General features: G+C 38.7%; 2 protein-coding genes across 2 annotated transcripts; one reads left to right on the forward strand and one right to left on the reverse strand.

The window, feature by feature from the left end:
- The first annotated feature begins 558 nt into the window (after positions 1 to 558).
- ppp1r14d (protein phosphatase 1 regulatory inhibitor subunit 14D) lies at positions 559 to 12,184 on the forward strand. The gene is made up of 4 exons (XM_030789273.1): positions 559 to 735; positions 10,089 to 10,169; positions 11,624 to 11,656; positions 12,116 to 12,184. Exons 1-4 carry the CDS (start codon positions 562 to 564, stop codon positions 12,182 to 12,184), a joined length of 357 nt encoding a protein of 118 aa, XP_030645133.1. The 5' UTR covers positions 559 to 561.
- A 1,351-nt stretch (positions 12,185 to 13,535) lies between these two features.
- Positions 13,536 to 18,083, reverse strand: zfyve19 (zinc finger, FYVE domain containing 19). The gene is made up of 11 exons (XM_030782350.1): positions 17,847 to 18,083; positions 17,625 to 17,746; positions 17,473 to 17,526; positions 17,221 to 17,384; positions 16,980 to 17,122; positions 16,677 to 16,782; positions 16,221 to 16,439; positions 15,080 to 15,156; positions 14,750 to 14,851; positions 14,367 to 14,554; positions 13,536 to 14,024 (listed from the first exon to the last, which is right to left on the reverse strand). Exons 1-11 carry the CDS (start codon positions 17,898 to 17,900, stop codon positions 13,946 to 13,948), a joined length of 1,308 nt encoding a protein of 435 aa, XP_030638210.1. The 5' UTR covers positions 17,901 to 18,083; the 3' UTR covers positions 13,536 to 13,945.
- Positions 18,084 to 19,069: the final 986 nt, after the last annotated feature.

Consider the following 19,069-nt stretch of genomic DNA (forward strand, 5'->3'; position numbering starts at 1 on the left):
ATGAAACTGTTTTAATTTTCTTAGTATTTTCAATATTCTTCAGCTAAGTTAATATTTACAACAAATATTTGTTTGACTTTACATCCTGATTTTAATTTAAGCTTTCAGTGACAGTTCTCTTTTATACTGACTTCATAAAAAAATCTATGCAGATGCATTACTGAGCACGTTTACCTCTGTGCTCTGTCACTCCTGTATCCAATTCTTTAGGCTTTAACCAGCAGTGTTTGACCTATGCTCCACCACTATCATTAAAACACACACACACACACACATGCGCACGTGCACACACACACACACACACACACACACACACACACACACACACACACACACACACACACACACAGGCTTGCTTCATTACAGTCTACCAGTGGAATTTACAACGAGGGCGGTGGAGAGAGAAGAAGGAAAGGGAGGGGGAGAGATAGAGAGAGAGAGAGAGGGAGAGAGAGGGAGAGAGAGAGAGACAGACAGAAAGGGAGGGAGAGGGAGAGAGGGAGTGAGAGAAAGACACGGCTCTCCGAGTTCTCTTCTCTGTGAAAGACTGTCGTGGCAGGCATGGCGACAGAGCCTAGCACCCATTCCAGGGTGATGTTTCAGACTAAAGATGAGGAACCCCCTCAGCGCAGCCTTGGCAAACTGACAGTCAAATACAACCGCAAAGACCTCCAGAGGAGACTGGATATTGAGGAGTGGATCGACAGACAACTGCACCTGCTATATGACTGTGAGGTAAGAGCAGAACATGTTTATAATTATATACATTTGCAGTTTGTGAGGGTTGCTGTGGGCAGATCAGTCTTGCAGATTATTTAGGAGGAGACAGAGTGTTGTTTCAGTAGAGGAGTAGTGCAGGTGAGTGGGTTCATGTATGGATTCTGGCTGTAGATTAAGTTCCATTATTGAATTTGGCACATATCATTAAAATATTTGCGATTAGTCCTTGTTTTTGATGTTCATTACTGCATAACATGCTTGTCCATGTTGGTAGATACAGAACAAGCTGATAAGTATTTGTTAATAAAGATAAAATTACCATTTACAAAGAAGATCACAAATAGAGCTGTATTTCTTTTCTGTTCATTAGGTGAAAACAATGCTGTTACTGACATAACACATAAACAGAGATCTTCAGGTACAACTTACAATGATGCTAATCTAAAGTTTCTTAATGTGCATCTGGCAGATCTATATGCCAATACAATAAGACTTCTTAGAGTTTAGAACTAGGGTTTAGAGTTTCAGACAGCTTCAAAATCTCTACTAGCAGTCTGAGCATATCTGAGAACGAGTCATTTATCGCCTTCTTCCCAGGAGTAATCATCTGGTAATATACTTACAATAGTCATATATAATAGATAACATTTTATGTTATTCCATACTCTCAAGCTTTTGTTTAGGCTACACAATCATTCATGGAAATACTGAGCTAGCCTCCCTTGAAAAGCAACTGAGAGATATAGTTCTTGACCTTAGATAACAATGCACGTATATAACTATAAAGTATTCAAATTGCTTTGGTTATAAACTATACTACGCTACTTAATTAATCTCACTGTCTTACAAGTAACTGATTCATCTTCAGCCAGATCTACATCTACACACTTATACTACAGTTTCACATTACCAGTGTTAGACAATGTAGTGCTACATCAGTTTACTTGCATGCAGTTCAAGTAAATCAGAAGGATCAGAAGGATGGAATCAGAAGAACCAATTCACAACAATGAGTTTACCACATTGGTTTTGCATAGTGTATATGGACTTATTTTCATATTGCAAGGTTATATTAAATTCAGAATTTCAACCCACACTCAAACCATGACTTTGAACCTGAATTCAGCTGACCACACTCCACAGCGTGTGGAATGTTCATGTGAATAACAGAAATGGAATTTAATACAGTATTAATTAAATGAACTTCCCCCAGCTGATTTGACAGATGACCCACTGATGTCAGAAGGGCGTTAATATCATTTCTTAATAACATTTCTTTAAGTTCATGGAAATGATTATTTATCAAAAATAGGCTAAGTCAGGAGAAGAAATTCATTTTTGAAGGGGGGGATTCCCACATGATATGCAGCAGTATGCTCCATTCTGAGCCCACACTGATTAGTTTTTGCAATGCCTAATTATGACATTAAGCTGTTGGTACTTACTCGCAGCATTGCATTAGCTGATGTGAAGACACGACAATGGCTGAGGCACAAGAGAAGCTTTAGGTGGTCACTGATTTTCTTTCTTCTTTTTTTTTAAATCACTTATTATTAACATAGTTTGTTATCCACATAATCATTTTTTGTTTTTCAATGCTACCACCATATGCAAAGTGTCTTTCTGGGGCCAACTGTATTAACTGAAAATCAAGATCATGGCAAATCTGATTCTAACACAGAAGCAGCATTGCTGAGCATAAGCCCGGGTGGTCAAACTGCATGTATGCACAAAAATGGTTGTGTCACAGGTTCCAGTGCACCTCTGCACATACCTCTATTAACAAACCCGAGTCATTACATCCAAGCAGGTGCTTCAAACCTCTGTCTACAACAATGAATTCTGGCTATATCGTCAGTTGCCGATCCTATATTATCACAGTAGAAGCTTGTCTTTCTGTATGTTTTCTGAAAAATAACCTCTCACATTACTGTTCTAACAACTACCATCTGCATCTCATTTGACAATTGTGGGACGCACACAATGAAACTATACAGGAACTGCAGCTTGCATAGCAATAAGTATTGGCACACACATAGTTGGTTGAAATTTGCTTTCAGCTGACCCTTTCTGCAGCAATTTAGGAACAGGTATAAAGAGGAGTTTAACACCACATTCAATAATTAATAATTTTAAAGGCACCATCTATCAATCTCAGTACTGTACTAAATGTGTATTGCTTTTGAATTTAAGATAACGAGTTTTATGACTGTTGTACAACTCTTTCCCTTGTTCACAGAGGAATGACAAAAGGAAAACCGATATACTATTTTGCATACATATTTTTCAGTGTTGTCTTTTTGCCATCTTATTTGTCGATTTTGATAACCTGTTTTAATTCCAGTATTCCGGTATGATCATTAAAACGGTAAAATGCAGACAATGTACATCGTGTATCGAGTGCATGCAGGGACTCCAGCAAGACTAGCTATTACAGCGTAGTTAAAAGGGAGAGCTAGAAGGTAAGATGGACATGAGGGAACTCTGGGACACAAGGCGGCCACCCACTCCACCATCAACAAACTTGAGTGAACGTGTTAGAATGGGGGAGGGGGGCGACAGCAACCAAACATCCCAGTTCACTAAACACTCCGCCTGAGAACCCTCCAGTTCTGCTCCTTTACCTAGTAGAGAGCTATTAGCAAAAGGCCTGGCTAAACAGATACGTTTTCAGCCTTGACTTAAATATAGAGACTGTGTCTGAGCCTCAAACACTAGCTGGGAGGTAGTTCCATAACTGTGGGGCTCTATAAGAGAAGGCTCTGCCCCCTGCTGTAGCCTTCACAATTCGAGGTACCAGCAAATGGCCTTGCACCCTTAGATCTAAGTAGGCGTGGTGGATCATAAAAGACCAGGGGTTCACTGAGGCACTGTGGCGCAAGACCATTTATTGCTTTATAGGTTAATAGTAAGATTTTATAATCAATGCAAGATTTAACTGGGAGCCAGTGCAGTGTGGATAACATAGGAGTGATGTGGTCATATCTTTTGGTTCTGGTAAGAACTCTGGCTGCTGCATTCTGGACTAACTGCAACTTATTTATACACGTACTAGAACATCCAGACAGTGGGGCATTACAATAGTCTAACGTAGAGGAAGTGAAAGCATGAACTGGTTTTTCTGCATCGTGAAATAACATTGCATCTCTAATCTTGTTAATATTTCTGGGATGAAAGAAGACTATCCTGGTGATATTACCTACATGACCTTCAAATGAAAGACTGGAGTCAATAATTACACCAAGGTCTTTTACTGTTGCAGATGATGAAAAAGAAAGGCCATCCAGAGTTACCTTGTGATCAGAAAGCTTACTCCTGGCTCTGGCTACATGTGGTCCTAGTAAAAGTACTTCTGTCTTTTCAGAGTTAAGTAAGAGTAAGTTAGTAAGCATCCAGTGCCTAATATCTTTTACACATTCCTCAATTTTATTAAGCTGGTGTCTCTTCTCTGGCTTCGCTGAGACATACGACTGTGTATGTCAGCATAGCAGTGGAAGATAACACTGTGTTTACCAATAATATTACCATGTAGGTAAGAGATCTAATACACAAGTTTTTTTCTAACACACTGTATATTGACAGTGTGCATGTTTCCGAGGTGCTCTTATTCCTAGTTAGTTTTGATACAATATTAAATAAGAATCTAGGATTGTTTTTGTTAACTTCTATTAGGGTGGAAAGATACGTTGATCTAGCGGCACTAAGAGCTTTTCTATAGCTCAGGAGGCTCTCCTTCCATGCTAACTGGAATACTACCAATTTAGTCTGGCGCCATTTACATTCCAGTTTTCGAGTGGTAAGTTTTAAGGGGCGTGTGTGATCATTATACCAGGGAGCTAGTTCTTGGTCTCTAATTATTTTCCTTTGAAGTTGGGCCACATAATCTAAGGTGTTGTAGAACGTGACTCTGAGGATTCAGTTGCCTGAACAAGTTCTGTGGGGTGTAACGGTGCTCCAATCAAAGTTGATAACTCTGGAAGATTATTGGTAAAGTTCTGTGTGGTAGTTGATGTAAACGTACGTTTATTATGATAGCGTGGCGAGGTGCATATATTATTACTTAGAAACATTTAGAATGAGATAAGATAATGATCTGAGATAGTTTCAGATTGTATAAATGTGACTATACTTTCTATATATATTTATACTTTCTCTGAGAACAATGTTCTCCGAGGATCTTCTGGGTTATCAAAATGAATATTAAAGTCTCCGACAATTAGAGCTTTGTCTAAAGAAACAATGAGGTTTGAGATGAAACCTGCAAATTCACAAAGGAATTCAGAGTACGGCCCGGGGGGATCTATAAATAATAATTAGTGTGATAGACTAGGTAGACTTAATTTTTGTGGCTACATATGTTATGTTTGTATAAAGAGCTTCAAACGCATTGAATTTGTGTAAAGGTTTTTGTATGACGCCTTAATTATCATTATAAATAATTGCAACGCCTCCTCCTCTGCGAGTAAGACGAGGCTGGTGTATATAACTGTATGCGCACAGATATGGATACATGATGTTTCCATATCTGTATGTATCCGGGAGGACTAGCTTCATTTAATGCTACATACTCATTTGGTTTGATCCACGTTTCTGTTAAACACAGTACATTAAACTCCTGATCAGCAATAATTTCGTAAAGAATAAGCACTTTAGGTGTAAGAGATCTAATATTTAACAGTCCTAGCTTTAGATCACAGGTGCTGGCTGTACATTCAGTATGATTTAAATTTATGTTAATTAGGTTACTGGAACAGATTCTCTGAGTATTTCTACATTTTCGTGTAGGTTGGGGAACAGAAACAGTCTCAATATAGTTGAACCTGAGTGTCAGCTCCCTGGCCTTGGCTCTGGATTGTCACGGATTAACTGTTCTGAGACTATGCGCTATGTTGCAAGAAATGAGAGCAGCACCTTCCCGAGTGGGATGGACACCGTCCCACCCTAAAAGGCCAGCCTTGCCCTTATTTTCAGAGCACCACCTGGACATCCAGCAGTTCAGCAACCATAACCTGCTGTAAACTACATCGCCTTGCCGCATTGGGATGGGGCCAGAGCATATTACTGCATCGGACATCGCCTTCGTTAATTTACACACCTCTACGATATCACTTTTAGTAATCTCTGATTGACGAAGACGTATATCCTTAGTTCCTACATGAAAAACTATCTTTTAAAACCTATGTTTACTTAACACCTTAAGATTAATTACTATGTCCGGCGCCCTGGCTCCCGGTATACAGCTGACTAAGGCCCCTAAAGGTCTAGCTAATTTCATGTGCCGTAAAATGGAATCTCCTATAACCAGGGCTCTTTCAGGTTTCTCAGCGGGTGTTTCACTGAGGAGGGCAAACCTGTTTGACATGTGAAGCAGGGAGGGGTGTTGCTTCTGTGGGCTAGCCTTAGTGTTAGCTTTGGCTTTGCACTTATGCCGCCAAGTCGCCAGGGGGTTGCTAACTCTACCTGAGCCAGTCAAATTTTCCTCTACAGGAACTAGGCTATTCTCACTCTCACTAAGCCTTTCTAGCATCTGGATGCGCATCTCTAATGCTACAATCTTCGCCGTCAGGGAGCTAACTAATGTACACTGATCACAAACAAATATGATTTTACAGTAATCAAGATTGTTTACAGGACTAAAATAGATCGTCACAGTGATAGAAGGCTGCTAAACTTGACAAGAAAGTGCTGCAATGAGTGAATTACTAGCTGACTAATTACGAGCTGATCAGTTGTTCTGTTAATATATCTTTAACTGTGGAAAGTGCAACCTGTATTACATGTAATAAAATAAGGTGTGTTTGAACAAATGTGGACAAAGTGATCTCATGACTCAGCCACACAGTTTAGGTTGCTAGCAGACTAGCTAGTATGTTAAATTGCAAAATAAATAAATAAATAAATAAATTAGAAGCATAAACTCATGGTTTGGATTTGCTTGGTATCGTTTTATTTTAGTTACATCCACATGCAGTATGACTACGAATACAAGTCAAACTTCAGAACATCTTTGAACTTTCCCTCCCTGTAGCTGAGTTTCATCATTCCATGACCCTAGTCAATACATAAAATATTTGATTTCAATATGTACAATATTTGAGTGCAGGAACAAACAAATCTTTGAATGTGTTATATTTTGAGAATAACTGACGTTATCACCTTTCTGTAAAAACAGGTTTGTATAGTGTACAACTGTAAGAAAGCATACAGTCGACACAGGAACAGTTGTCTGTTTGAGGAGTGTATATGTGAACAGAAACTGCTACAATCTGCAGACACAAACATAACACACACTGTACCCATTCTCTGCAGATGCAGAAAAGTATCTTCAATAGAAAGCGAGTGTGCTGTTTAGGGAAACAATACACACATGCTGGCATTTTTCCTTTTATTTTGAATGATTCATTAAGACAACCCACAATGTATGTAAATGATAGATGATCTCAGATTTGTTTAGCATCAAAAGTTGTTCTAGTTTTCTTTTGTTTATTCAGTATGTAGGAATGATGGACTGGTATCACTAGAAAATAACATACAATTTTTTGTTATCTCCATTAATTATGCCACTACAGTCTTTTTCAGTTGGAAAGAAGCCTCCATATGTTGATATGTCAGGAGCAATTTGTAAATCAAGAATTAAAATGCTAGTCACATTTGAATAATGTAGATTTTGCAGACTTTTAAAAGTATGTACTAGCTATGCATTTTATGCTACAAAATTCTTCAACGTCAGGTCATGCAGAGCAGTCAGGTATACTTCTCCAAAAGAACCAAGCAGAGTATGTCAAAGCTACCATATTTTGTTTAATCTTTATGTAAGTGATATGTGTATATCACTTAACTATCTATCTATCTATCTATCTATCTATCTATCTATCTATCTATCTATCTATCTATCTATAATCATATTACTACCTACTACTCTCTCTCTCAAAAAAGAGAAGGTGCCCTCAGTCCAAAAATCTTTCATTCTAATGTAATTCCAGTGCTTCTGTAATGTATTTGGTAAACATGATAAATTTTAAATGAGCTGGAGGAAAGATTATGTCGTGGGTACTCTGACTCTTCCGCATGGAAGCGTTTTACAGTCAGCCCCCTGTGTCAACCACTGAATTATTTATAGACATTTCTAATTGATGCATGTCCTCACTGGGTCTGGAGTCACTGATGTGGCTATAGCCAATATTACGCTTTAACAAAGGTATTATCCATTTTCCATGAAAACAAAAGATGAATGAAATACCTATACCGGAATATGAGTAGGCATGTTGGCTGAGTGAAAATGTTAGCATTTTTTTTCTATTTCAAACAAAAGCGTGTGTTAAAAAGATAAAACTGTCGCTGGTTCCCACAGCATGTTTTTGTCTGTTATGTAATATCCTTGGAAATCATGAATGTGTGAGTGAGAAACTTCATTCATTGTTATCATAACAAATCACCTCTTGTGAGTTCACAGGTTGAACTTTGAGTCTCAACTGCAGATATAAGATGTAATCACACCACTGTGAACTGTTATATGACTTTTTACCATAGTATTGAGAATGAACAATGTGAACTCTGACCCTTGTCTTCATACATGTCATCTTGTGATAGGACACAATTAAAGACAAATGTGACGGAAAAAAGAAAACCTTTGTACCCAGTGCACTGTGCCATTGCTGGAGGGTTTTTTGTTGGGTTTTTCTGAATCCAGAGGTGCACTTTACTACTTTGTATGAATAGTTGTTCTCGATTTATACAGTTTTATTGTAATGGTCTTACGCTATAACTGCACTTATTGAGAGTTTTAGTCAAGGTGCTGAGCTGCTCTCTTAGAAGCCTGGGTCAGATATCCAGTCTCCTGTGTGTGCCTTCCCAAAAGGAGAATGCAGTGTAAGGTTTCTGTGCTTACCCCCACCTGATTGGCCAAGCCACAGCGTCTGACTCTTTGGTTTTGGCACAGGTTTACATTAAATGCACCAATCTGATATAACTACAGCTATCCATATATCAGACCAGAAGCAGTGGCAGATCAACACACAATGATTCCCATGCAGTTATCGGATAAATGATGGTCAAAATTTAAATTTAACATAAGATTGTATCACAGACTGAATGTTTCCACTGGGCAAATGACCAATGCGTTAGTTCCATCCCAGATTAGCGCACTAAGGAAATTAACACTAAACAATTTACTTGTTTACACATACAAAAGCCACTTGTCAGAGTAGAGTTTAAAGAACTGAAAGGTCTATGCAAACTTAATTTTATTCGCTAAGCTCTGCTTTGAATTTAGATATTCAGATATCTGGTCAGAAATAGGTGATGACATTTTGAAGTGGCATACAGGAGAGTGACCAGCGACCGAAAAGACAAACATCAGGGGAGAAGTAGCATGTTGTTACTGATCTTTCATTCACAAGTGTTCATATCAACAGAGCGCAGTTACTGACTAACATTACCCTATAATTCAAAACCATTCAGAATTCATTGACATTTTAGGTTGATTTCTGTCTTCCTACATTTGCGTAATCTCCCATTAACACACTATTTATCAAGACTGTCTGTGGAGTGGGTAAAAATAGTTCAGAACTCAGTACATTTTACATACTAAAACAGAGCTTCAGAGGTATTGCTGTCTTTTTGATAAAAGACAACTTCACTGGGGGAGGGGATAATGAGTTCATGAGTGCTCATTTTTCAAGCCTCTAGTTGTGCAATCAGAAGTCTGACATTTATGACACCTCACTCGCTGACATATCATTCTACAGGTCAAGTGTCTACAAGTCTACGTCTACCCTGTTTGCCACGTTACATTTTCAGTAAGGAAGGAAACTGTATCTGACCCAAATGAATGCAGTTGTAAGACAGTTTGTATCATTTTGACTACACAGAGGACACATTGGTGCTGTCTCATGTGGAGCCATCCATTATTCTGCAGGTTTTAACTCCTGTGTATGACTGCTAATGCTACTTTCCCATTCATAAACTCTAATTATGAAAGTTCCAATAAGAGTACGCCACTTGCACCACCAGTGGGGATATCAACCATAGTGACAGTAGAGTGTACTTTAATATGGTTCCTTATCTGTTTTTGGTATTCAGAGAATTAAGCGCTTGTTTGTTTTCACCTGTGATGTGAACCCTGGACATCACCTTAATCTCAATCCACCAAACTCATCTAAAGTAACTAAGATGACAGTTGCCTTTAATCTCTCTATGTTAAATGCTTAAAATAACAACCGTTTTGTAGTCTCAGACTGAAAGGGGTTTTATCATATCCAGTGGGTAACAGTCATAGAGTACTGCGGATCCTGCCTTTGTATGAGTGAGCTTTTGTGGCCACAAATTAAACTACATCGTCGCTTCATTACCTTTCCTGATCTGTTTAGGAGGAGGAGATTCCAGAATTGGAGATTGACATTGATGAGCTTCTAGAACTTTCAGATGAAGCACAGAGAGGTAAACTGCAGGTATGGTACTGATGAGTTTGAGCACTCATTTTAATGATTCAAGCTCAACTTAGAGGTATATCTGTGCTTATGTTTGAAAACAGCCACATTTATGTGATCAAGATATGGTTATCGGTTCAAGTTAAGGCAATGCCTCAGAGAGCAGGACTGCAGAGTTCTTAACCTGGTCCTGATCACCATTTCAAAAGCAAAACCATACCAATGTAATTTACACACAAATTTACATTTTTATAACATTATTATAACATAATAATTAATCACCACAAATGATTTTGACCTGTTTTTTTTTGTTGTTTTTTTTTACTGTTTTTTATACTGTTTTGTACAATGGCAAATCATCATGAATGTTGATCTTTCTTTTCTATGACAAAATACTTCATAAAAAATGAAATGGCTTTAACGTCACTTAATATCTGTCTCTCATGCCCAGCTCCTCCCTGTCCCCTCTCTGTCTCTCACGCCCAGCTCCTCCCTGTCCCCTCTCTGTCCCTCACGCCCTGCTCCTCCCTGCCCCCTCTCTGTCCCTCACGCCCTGCTCCTCCCTGTCCCCTCTCTGTCCCTCATGCCCTGCTCCTCCCTGTCCCCTTCTCTGTCCCTCACACCCAACTCCTCCCTGTCCCCTCTCTGTCCCCTCTCTGTCCCTCACGCCCAGCTCCTCTCTGTCCCCTCTCTGTCCCTCACGCCCAACTCCTCCCTGTCCCCTCTCTGTCCCTCACACCCTGCTCCTCCCTGTCCCCTCTCTGTCTCTCACGCCCTGCTCCTCCCTGTCCCCTCTCTGTCCCTCACGCCCTGCTCCTCCCTGTCCCCTCTCTGTCCCTCACGCCCTGCTCCTCCCTGTCCCCTCTCTGTCCCTCACGCCCTGCTCCTCCCTGTCCCCTCTCTGTCCCTCATGCCCTGCTCCTCCCTGTCCCTTCTTGCTCCTGTGTCCTTTATTTATCTCGTTTTTCTCCCCTCTAGTGGTCAGTGTTGGTTTGAGTCTTTTACTTCCTGGTTTCTTGGTTGAGTCTGGTTTTGTTTAAGTTCGTACTGCCTGTTTTTTTGGTTTAGTCCCATTGGTTCAATTATTGACTCAACCTGATTTCATTTTGTTTTGCCTCATTAAGTCTTGTATAAATACTCCTTGGTTTCCCCTGTCTCTTTGTCTGGCTTTGTTTGGAGTTTGCCCCACGTCACATTGTTTTTGCTTGCCTTTCTTTATTTGAAGACCTGCACTCTTTAAGTTTTGAACCTTTTGTTATGAGTGCTGCAAATCAAGAAAACACTGACCTGCACTTGCTTTTGCACAGCGTGACAGTGAAATAAGAGAGAGCAAGCAAGTCGTGTACAAAAGCTCTCAAGATGTGTACAACCACTGTGTACAAATCAGAAGTGCATGTGCTATAATCACTCTGCAACAAGATTTTAAGTGACAGTACAAAACTCTCTGAAAGTATTTGTATGACTAATTTTCACAGGAGCTGTTGCAGGAATGCGGCAAGCCAAAAGAGGTAGGCCACAAACACTCTTGTAATTATTCTCTGTTTTTGAAGGATAAAATTATGCCTCAAATATAGTGACATTAGAGTACGAGGACAACATCAGTCAGAGAATTCATTGCTATCCACTTGCTTTTATTGAATAATTAGCCAAAATACTGCTCTTTCACTTCTGACTGTCAAAACAAGCACTCCTGCATGTAGACATACTTTTTAAGGTTACACTTCACATTTACCCATTGTGTTAGTTTGCGTTGTTCTTCCTTTCTTTTGTGGAAGTTTTATCCACTATTGATTAGCATCTCATTTGGGGTTATATTTGTGTATTTTCTGTCCCAAAGTATGTATACAATATTTTAGAGTATCTTGTTGAACAGACAGAAAACATTGTCTATGCTTACGGTACACATTTATTCTTCATTGTATTTACCAAAGTTTTCATGTGCTGCCGCTCTCTCTCCCCTATCTCAGGATTTTATCAATGGACTGCTCTATCGGATGAAGGGTTTACGGAAGATGTCAGGACCCTTGAAGAAGTAGAATAAGGTCAAAATCATTAGTATGCATATCTGCCCCTTCCATTCCAAACAGTCTGTCTACATGAAGGGCAGCTGTATATGGGCTTCTCCCATGTCACCTTATTTATTTCCTCTGCCCTTTGATCAAAGGTTGGCTGTCCACAGAAATGCTGTTTTTGGTATTATTATTACAACTATTATTACTATTTGTGTACAGTTTTAGAATGTTGAACCCTCCAAGCAGTTGCAGACTGCATTGTGAAGATAATAACTTGTCTATATGCATAAGTAATCGTTTTACTGCCTTGTATATTTATATGTTTTTGTTCTGGTTGTGTTGTCGCTTGAAAAAATAAATACATGCCTTTTCAAGTGTTCTCTGTATTCCTTTTAAATCTTTTAAACCATGCAGTTTGATATGGTGCTGGGTCTGAAATGTACCACCTGAATAACTATATCTGAAGTTCACAAACGAGTCAGAAACTAACTACATTTAAAATACATGCAGTTGTATAGGAATGTCTTAAATATTTATGATATTTTACCAGATGCAGTGATTGCAGTACTGAGAGAGAGTTTTCAGAAATGTTATGAGATTAACAAATTCATAAAACTTGAAAATCTCACTGAGCAAATAATTCAGTGACACTGAGAATCTTCAGCAGAATGCTATTTTTACCAGAGCAACTTATATATCTTGCATAACAACATTTCCATATTCTGAAAAGGACGTCCACAGATGGAACTAATGTCACATGGAGCACTTTCCATCACACGTGCAAAAACCCCACACTTTCATAAATATTAAATAAACAAAACATAACACAAGTGTTTATATCAGTACTGAGAGAGTATGTTTCATCCGCTGACTTCTATGCTGATATTATTATCAAATCAACTGAAAAATAATTAAATAACTGCTGTTGTTTGTTACTTATTTCAAATCTAAATATCCAATTTTTCCATTAAATTTGGAGTGGGAAAAAAATACAGAGTTTTAAAAGGTTTTCTACTGATCTGTTATTTGATACATGCATTTAAAATTCAGGTGTGAGATGGGCTGACAGGGATGAAAGTGTGAGGCGGACCTACAGAGATGGGACGTTAGTGATGTGAGCCTGTTATATGATGTTACTATGTCAGCATGTAACTCTGGTGTTTGAGTCATTTCAATTTGAGGGTCTAATCAGATTTACAGACTAAACACTAAAAATGAAACCTCATTAATGGCATGATGACAAAACAAACAAAGCAAGGATAACTCCAAGAACTTAAACCACATGGAAAAGAATGTCTCAGAAATGAGATTTCTCAGACACAAGTCAATATTTACTTTAATCTTAAAGTAGTTTAATCTGTCCGAGGATTTTCATCAGCTTTAACATGATAACATAATTACAGTTCAAAGGTTAATTTACTGAACATCATACAGTTTGTATTGACAGCCTTTTACCAGTTATACTACCATGTAACAAATCAGCTTTGAAGCATTCACTTTATGTGTGAACAGTATGTAAGCAGTTATTCTACATTCATTCGAAACACATCCAGACAACCTTTGAAACACTGATGATAATTATGAGTAAAAACAAGCTCCTTACTATTAGACTACAACTGCAATATATCTAATATTTTTACATGGCCTGTGCTGATCATTTTATTGGCTATGAGTACCTGCCCATTTGAGATTTTACAAAGGTCACATAAGATTGGCCAGGTGTTTAAAGGTATAGTGCAACACATAAACAAGTTACAGAAACCTCTGATTACTCATTGTTGAAACTCACGTTTTCTTCTTTTTTTTAGGTGCTGTATAAGCAGAGGTGCGGTGCTCCTTTCGATCATATTTATCATGGCCTTCCCTATGAGAAATTTAAGAAACTCACTTATTACAATGAAATGCAAAATTATATGGGCAAATATCGCAAGAACTTAAATCTCACGACCTCACAAATAACTGTTTAGCAAGATAATTGTGTCTTGGAATGGATGTGCTACAAAATTTATTTGTGGCACATCCAAAGATGATGAATTTAGGATTGAACGATGAGTTCAGTGACTTTTTTTTATCAAACGGATCTGAAAACTACAGTCAGTGTTGCGCTCATCTTTTTGATCATTTTAGTCAATGAGATCATTGAGATTTTTTTCTCCAATTCTAGGAGCAGGAGAAAACTCCAGTGTTTGAAGTGAGGTTATCTTACCTGAAGCAACGGTTGCAGTACAGGTCTTGGTCGCAGGTGTGGCAACGGATAGTGGCATCCTGATTACAGATGCAACACCAGGGCAGTTCTTCATCATCATCATCATCATCATCAGGATCACTATCACTCTTTCTGTTTAATTTCTGAGCCACAGCTGGGGTCTTTGACTTATGCGCTTTTGTTGCTGTCTGAAATGGACACATTAAAAGGTAATTGACTCAAGTCAAATGAGAGCGTAGAAAACCAACAGTTGTTACACTGAAGGCTATTCCCAGATGGAACAGTCTTGCATTCCATCAGACAATCAATGAATTTTCTGTGACAGAAAAAAATTTGATAGAAACAACATGAGTTATGCAGGAGGGTAAAGACTGTGAGATTACCGTTTTTTTGCTTGAGTTAGTTTTCTTCAGATTCTGGGGGATGCTTTGATCTGGTGGGATGTTGAAACCACTGGCCTCATCCAATGTAACTTCCTCTGATATCTAAAATTGCCATTCAAATTTTATGTGTTTAGTTTGAACCATCTCATCATTTATACAATACATATATCAATAAATATATTTAAAGTTATAACACACTCAGGTAAAGAATGACTTTGTAGTACAAAAATCAACTTAAACACACTCCTGTGCGGTTGCCACTGGGTTCTTAAATTGACTAGCATGAAAAACTACGTGCCTTGTGCTAACTTATGGCTAATAGCTACAGACCATCTTCAATATCCTTTTGACTGCCTCCTCCTCATTGTCATCGTCACTGTCAGGTTGCTGGAAGTCTTCCATCGCCACTGAGACAGAAAGTGAGTGAAATGTGTTGGGACACAAAACAACAACTAGACAGATGACACATGAGTCACATGCCATCATGTTACGTAAATTACTGACACTACATATATGTATTAAAGTCTCTAATGTGAAAACTGAGTGAGTATGAGACTGAGCATTCTCTTCTATCAAGTGTCTGGCCCATGAAATAACAAGAGCCTGATGTCACTTGATCACCACATATTGTTATGTGACATGTATGTATATTTTGATTGGAAGTCAAAGGTGACCTCTAAAGTCTTGCAATGTTCACATTTAAATGAACAAAACTTAAAAGATGAGTTATTCTTGGTGGAGAAAAACACTACGGCGTATTGTCAGCAGCTAGGAAAGGCCAATCGAAACTACAGGATATAAAGTGGAAAAGTAAAGCAAAACTAATACGTTTTACTGACCAAGCTAAGCTTAACATTGAGATTTTCTGTGTATTTGTATATTGCAAATGGCCTGCATCACAATATCACCACAGTATATTCTGTGGTGATAAGAATATTCTATTCTTATTCTGGGATCTATTGGGGGTAAATAACATACAAAAACAAGTAACAAACAGGTATTTCACCTTTTCTTGGTCAGCTATATAATATCAGTGCAATGTCAAAAGGCAGTCATTTGGTGAGACAAACCCTGTTTCTACATATCTTTGATAAGTTTTGTATTTATAAACTAGCAATCAAACATCTTTTGTACAACACTGTCTACACAAATACCAACATTCATCCACAAAATTTTCTGGCTGTCCTCAATACCAGACAGCAAAGTTATAAACATTATGACTGCACTCCCTCAACCCTGCAGCAATCATCCCTGAACTGATACATTTAACATAACACAGAAATGAACAGGCATTGTGTTTCTCATCACGTGACTAGATTTGACATCACTACCATTACTTATCAAGTTAATCGAGAATGACTGAATATTCATCACGCCCTTTGTACTTATAATTTTAGATTTACCATGAAATCCATCCTGGAATACAACATACTTCCTGTGGATTGATGTTTTACTGAAATAAGACCAGTACCTTTGTCAGGGTCCTGGTCTTTCAGCACAGCAAGCCTCTTGGCCATCTGCAGGACCTGCTCTTTGTCGTGATAATCCTTCTGTAACTCCTCACGAGCTTCTGCCAGTAAGCGATTCTTTTCTGCCTCTAGCTCCTTAAGTGACAACGGCTTACCATCCAGGTTCTCATCTAAAACCCCTCCTTGTTCCTTGTTGAGATCATTTAAGAGGCCTTCTGTACCTAATGAAATGTAGGAGGGAAGCAAACAACAGATACCAAGATAAGGCTGAATGATCAAGATAAAAATGTATCTTACACCCAGATTTGAGGAGAGAGCGGCCTTTTCATGGCTTAAGGGGTCAAGGAGAACAAATGTCTTATAGGAGTACAGGACCACATTTTATATCCCTCATGCTTTTTCAAAGACTGCCAACTAAATGATGTGCTACTGTGTACAGACTGATGTGAACACTGTACCCTGTGATGCTGGACCCTGATTGTCAATAGCCACTTCTTCAGTCAGTTGAGTTAGTAAATCATTGGTCTGTTCTGTTTGGGTTCTGCTGACAGGCGGTTGATGAACCTGTACAGAGCAGATATGTCAATAACTCTAAAATAACAGAAATGTAATACGTGAACTTACATAGGAAAAACAGAGGAATTCCTATATGATCCACCAGCGACAAAATCTTTCAGAGAAGTGGCAGATTAACTTGAGACTCATAACAGTGACATCCTGGTTCCTCATCTTCCTACCTTCCTATTTAACTATCTACTTACTGGTGGAGGAGCTTGTGAGGGAGGAAGTCTTCCCTGCAAAGCTGCCAGACGGTCTGCCATCTCCTCAGCTGAAGGCACTGGCAGGTCAGGAGCCTTCAAGGCGGCTAGGCGAGACTCAATTTCCCTCTCAGATGGGACAGATTCTGTGTGGAAAGATTGGGGTATGTACAGGTCTAGTTAATGTGAATTCATATTTTATCATTTGATTCAAGCTTGTTGGTGATGTCTTGATGGTCTTTACTTGGCTTAGTGTCCTGTTTCAGCTTCTGCAGTCTTTCTGCTATGGCAAGGTCCTCTTTGCTTAAACCCCTGGTTGGAACAGAGTCAGAGGCACTGCTCTTTCCACCTCCATGTTTCATAGGCTGAGACTGTTTCGTTTGTTTTGCCTCCAGCAAAGCAACTCGCCTAGAAAACAATTAAGGACACACTAATAAAAAAGATGCGATATTGATGCATGACATATGTATTAAACGAGTAAATTAAAGCAATTCACTTTTTGTAGTTCTCAGGTGGTGACCATCTTCCTGCACTGTTTTGGTTTTCCCCTCTGTAGAGACAGAGATAGTTATCAACTCAATATAACCATCAAAGGCCATTAGTAAAAGCAATTGATAAGTAAAACTTAAATGGAACATATATTCTGACCCCGTGAGGTTCCCGTGACATTGCCTGCAGACCTTCTGCTGTGTATTGCCATACCGTGGCACCAAAGCGTTGTATGTAAGACACCCTGAACAAAATGAACGTCCACAGTTTTTGCAGCCAAGCTGAAACAGAAGAGGAACATATTTTAATGTAAATCCGATTGGGAAAATTAGAAATTCAATTTCATGCAATGTTCTCTCAAAAATTTCATTAAAAACCAACCTCTTTTCTAAAGAGGGTGAATTTAGAGGCACAACCGAAGCAGCGATTATCCATATTGACAGTGAGCCGCCTGCTAAAACTTATCCTTGAAAACGTGCAGGAAGTATCAGCTGCTGTATTGTTATAAAATGAATTAGAGACGCTTAATCAACGTCTCAGTTTCATTGTTTAATTTCATTTTAAATCTTATTTCAGAGCTGGGATGTAGTTAAATTTCTATAAATGTCAGCAACCGTGAAGTCAGCAGATAACTTCTTGTAGTTCTAACATATCACAACAGTACAACTACTTCCTAATACGCAGGCAACACATCGCGTGGATTATTCACGAGGATCAAAACATCGTCAAGCCGGCGCATTTTCAACCGACTACTTTACACAAATTACAAACTACACAAGTGCGTAAAATACCATACTTTTAATTTAGTATCAAAACAAACATTTTTTCATTGCATGAAACGGGTCTTAAGTCAGAAGGTACAGAAGGTACAGAAAACAGGCAACGAAGGTCCCCCGCAGCACGACTAATGAAGCTCTTCAGTTAGTCTTGCAGTGAAAACAATTTGTAAAGAAGAACTTTGGCAAGATATTTCCAAGTTTATTATTGTTAAACTTTGTAGTGGCTTTGTTTTATGGTTGTGCGCTTGGATTCATAAATTTTAGTCGAAGCATAGTCAAATGGCATATACATAAGTGTATATTTACTGTCAAGAAACCTATTTTTCCTCTTTGTCTCAAAGAAGCTGAACAGCACATAACAATATTTAAGTCTTGTTCTAACAAGAAAATCACACAAACACTGATTCAGAGCAGAATCTGCGCAGAGCCAAGCAGGCGGTGATCCCTCCGAATGCATCCCTCTTTTGAGTGCCGCACAGGGTTTTGTCATTTCCGCCATGGGTTGTCCTTAAAGCCACTCGAGCATCCTTATGATATATATAAAAAAAATCACTGAAAATGTGTCCGCCTGAAGTTAGAAGTAAGCAAATAAACGTACACTGAAGAAATAAAACACGTATATAAAATGCACCTTAAATATTTATGCTTCCCATGATGCTAAGAGGAAAGATGCAAAAAAAACCCCATCTCCCAGCATGCATGTTTCGGACACTCTGCTTCGTCAGGAATTGAAATTTGTTGAAATAGAATTAAATTCAAGTTATGAACCACTGAATCGTGTTTCCAAAGGGTTAATAGAAGCGTTTACCCTAAACGAAATTTTAT

Source organism: Chanos chanos, chromosome 1 (assembly GCF_902362185.1).
Source record: "Chanos chanos chromosome 1, fChaCha1.1, whole genome shotgun sequence".
Classification (NCBI taxonomy): domain Eukaryota; kingdom Metazoa; phylum Chordata; class Actinopteri; order Gonorynchiformes; family Chanidae; genus Chanos; species Chanos chanos.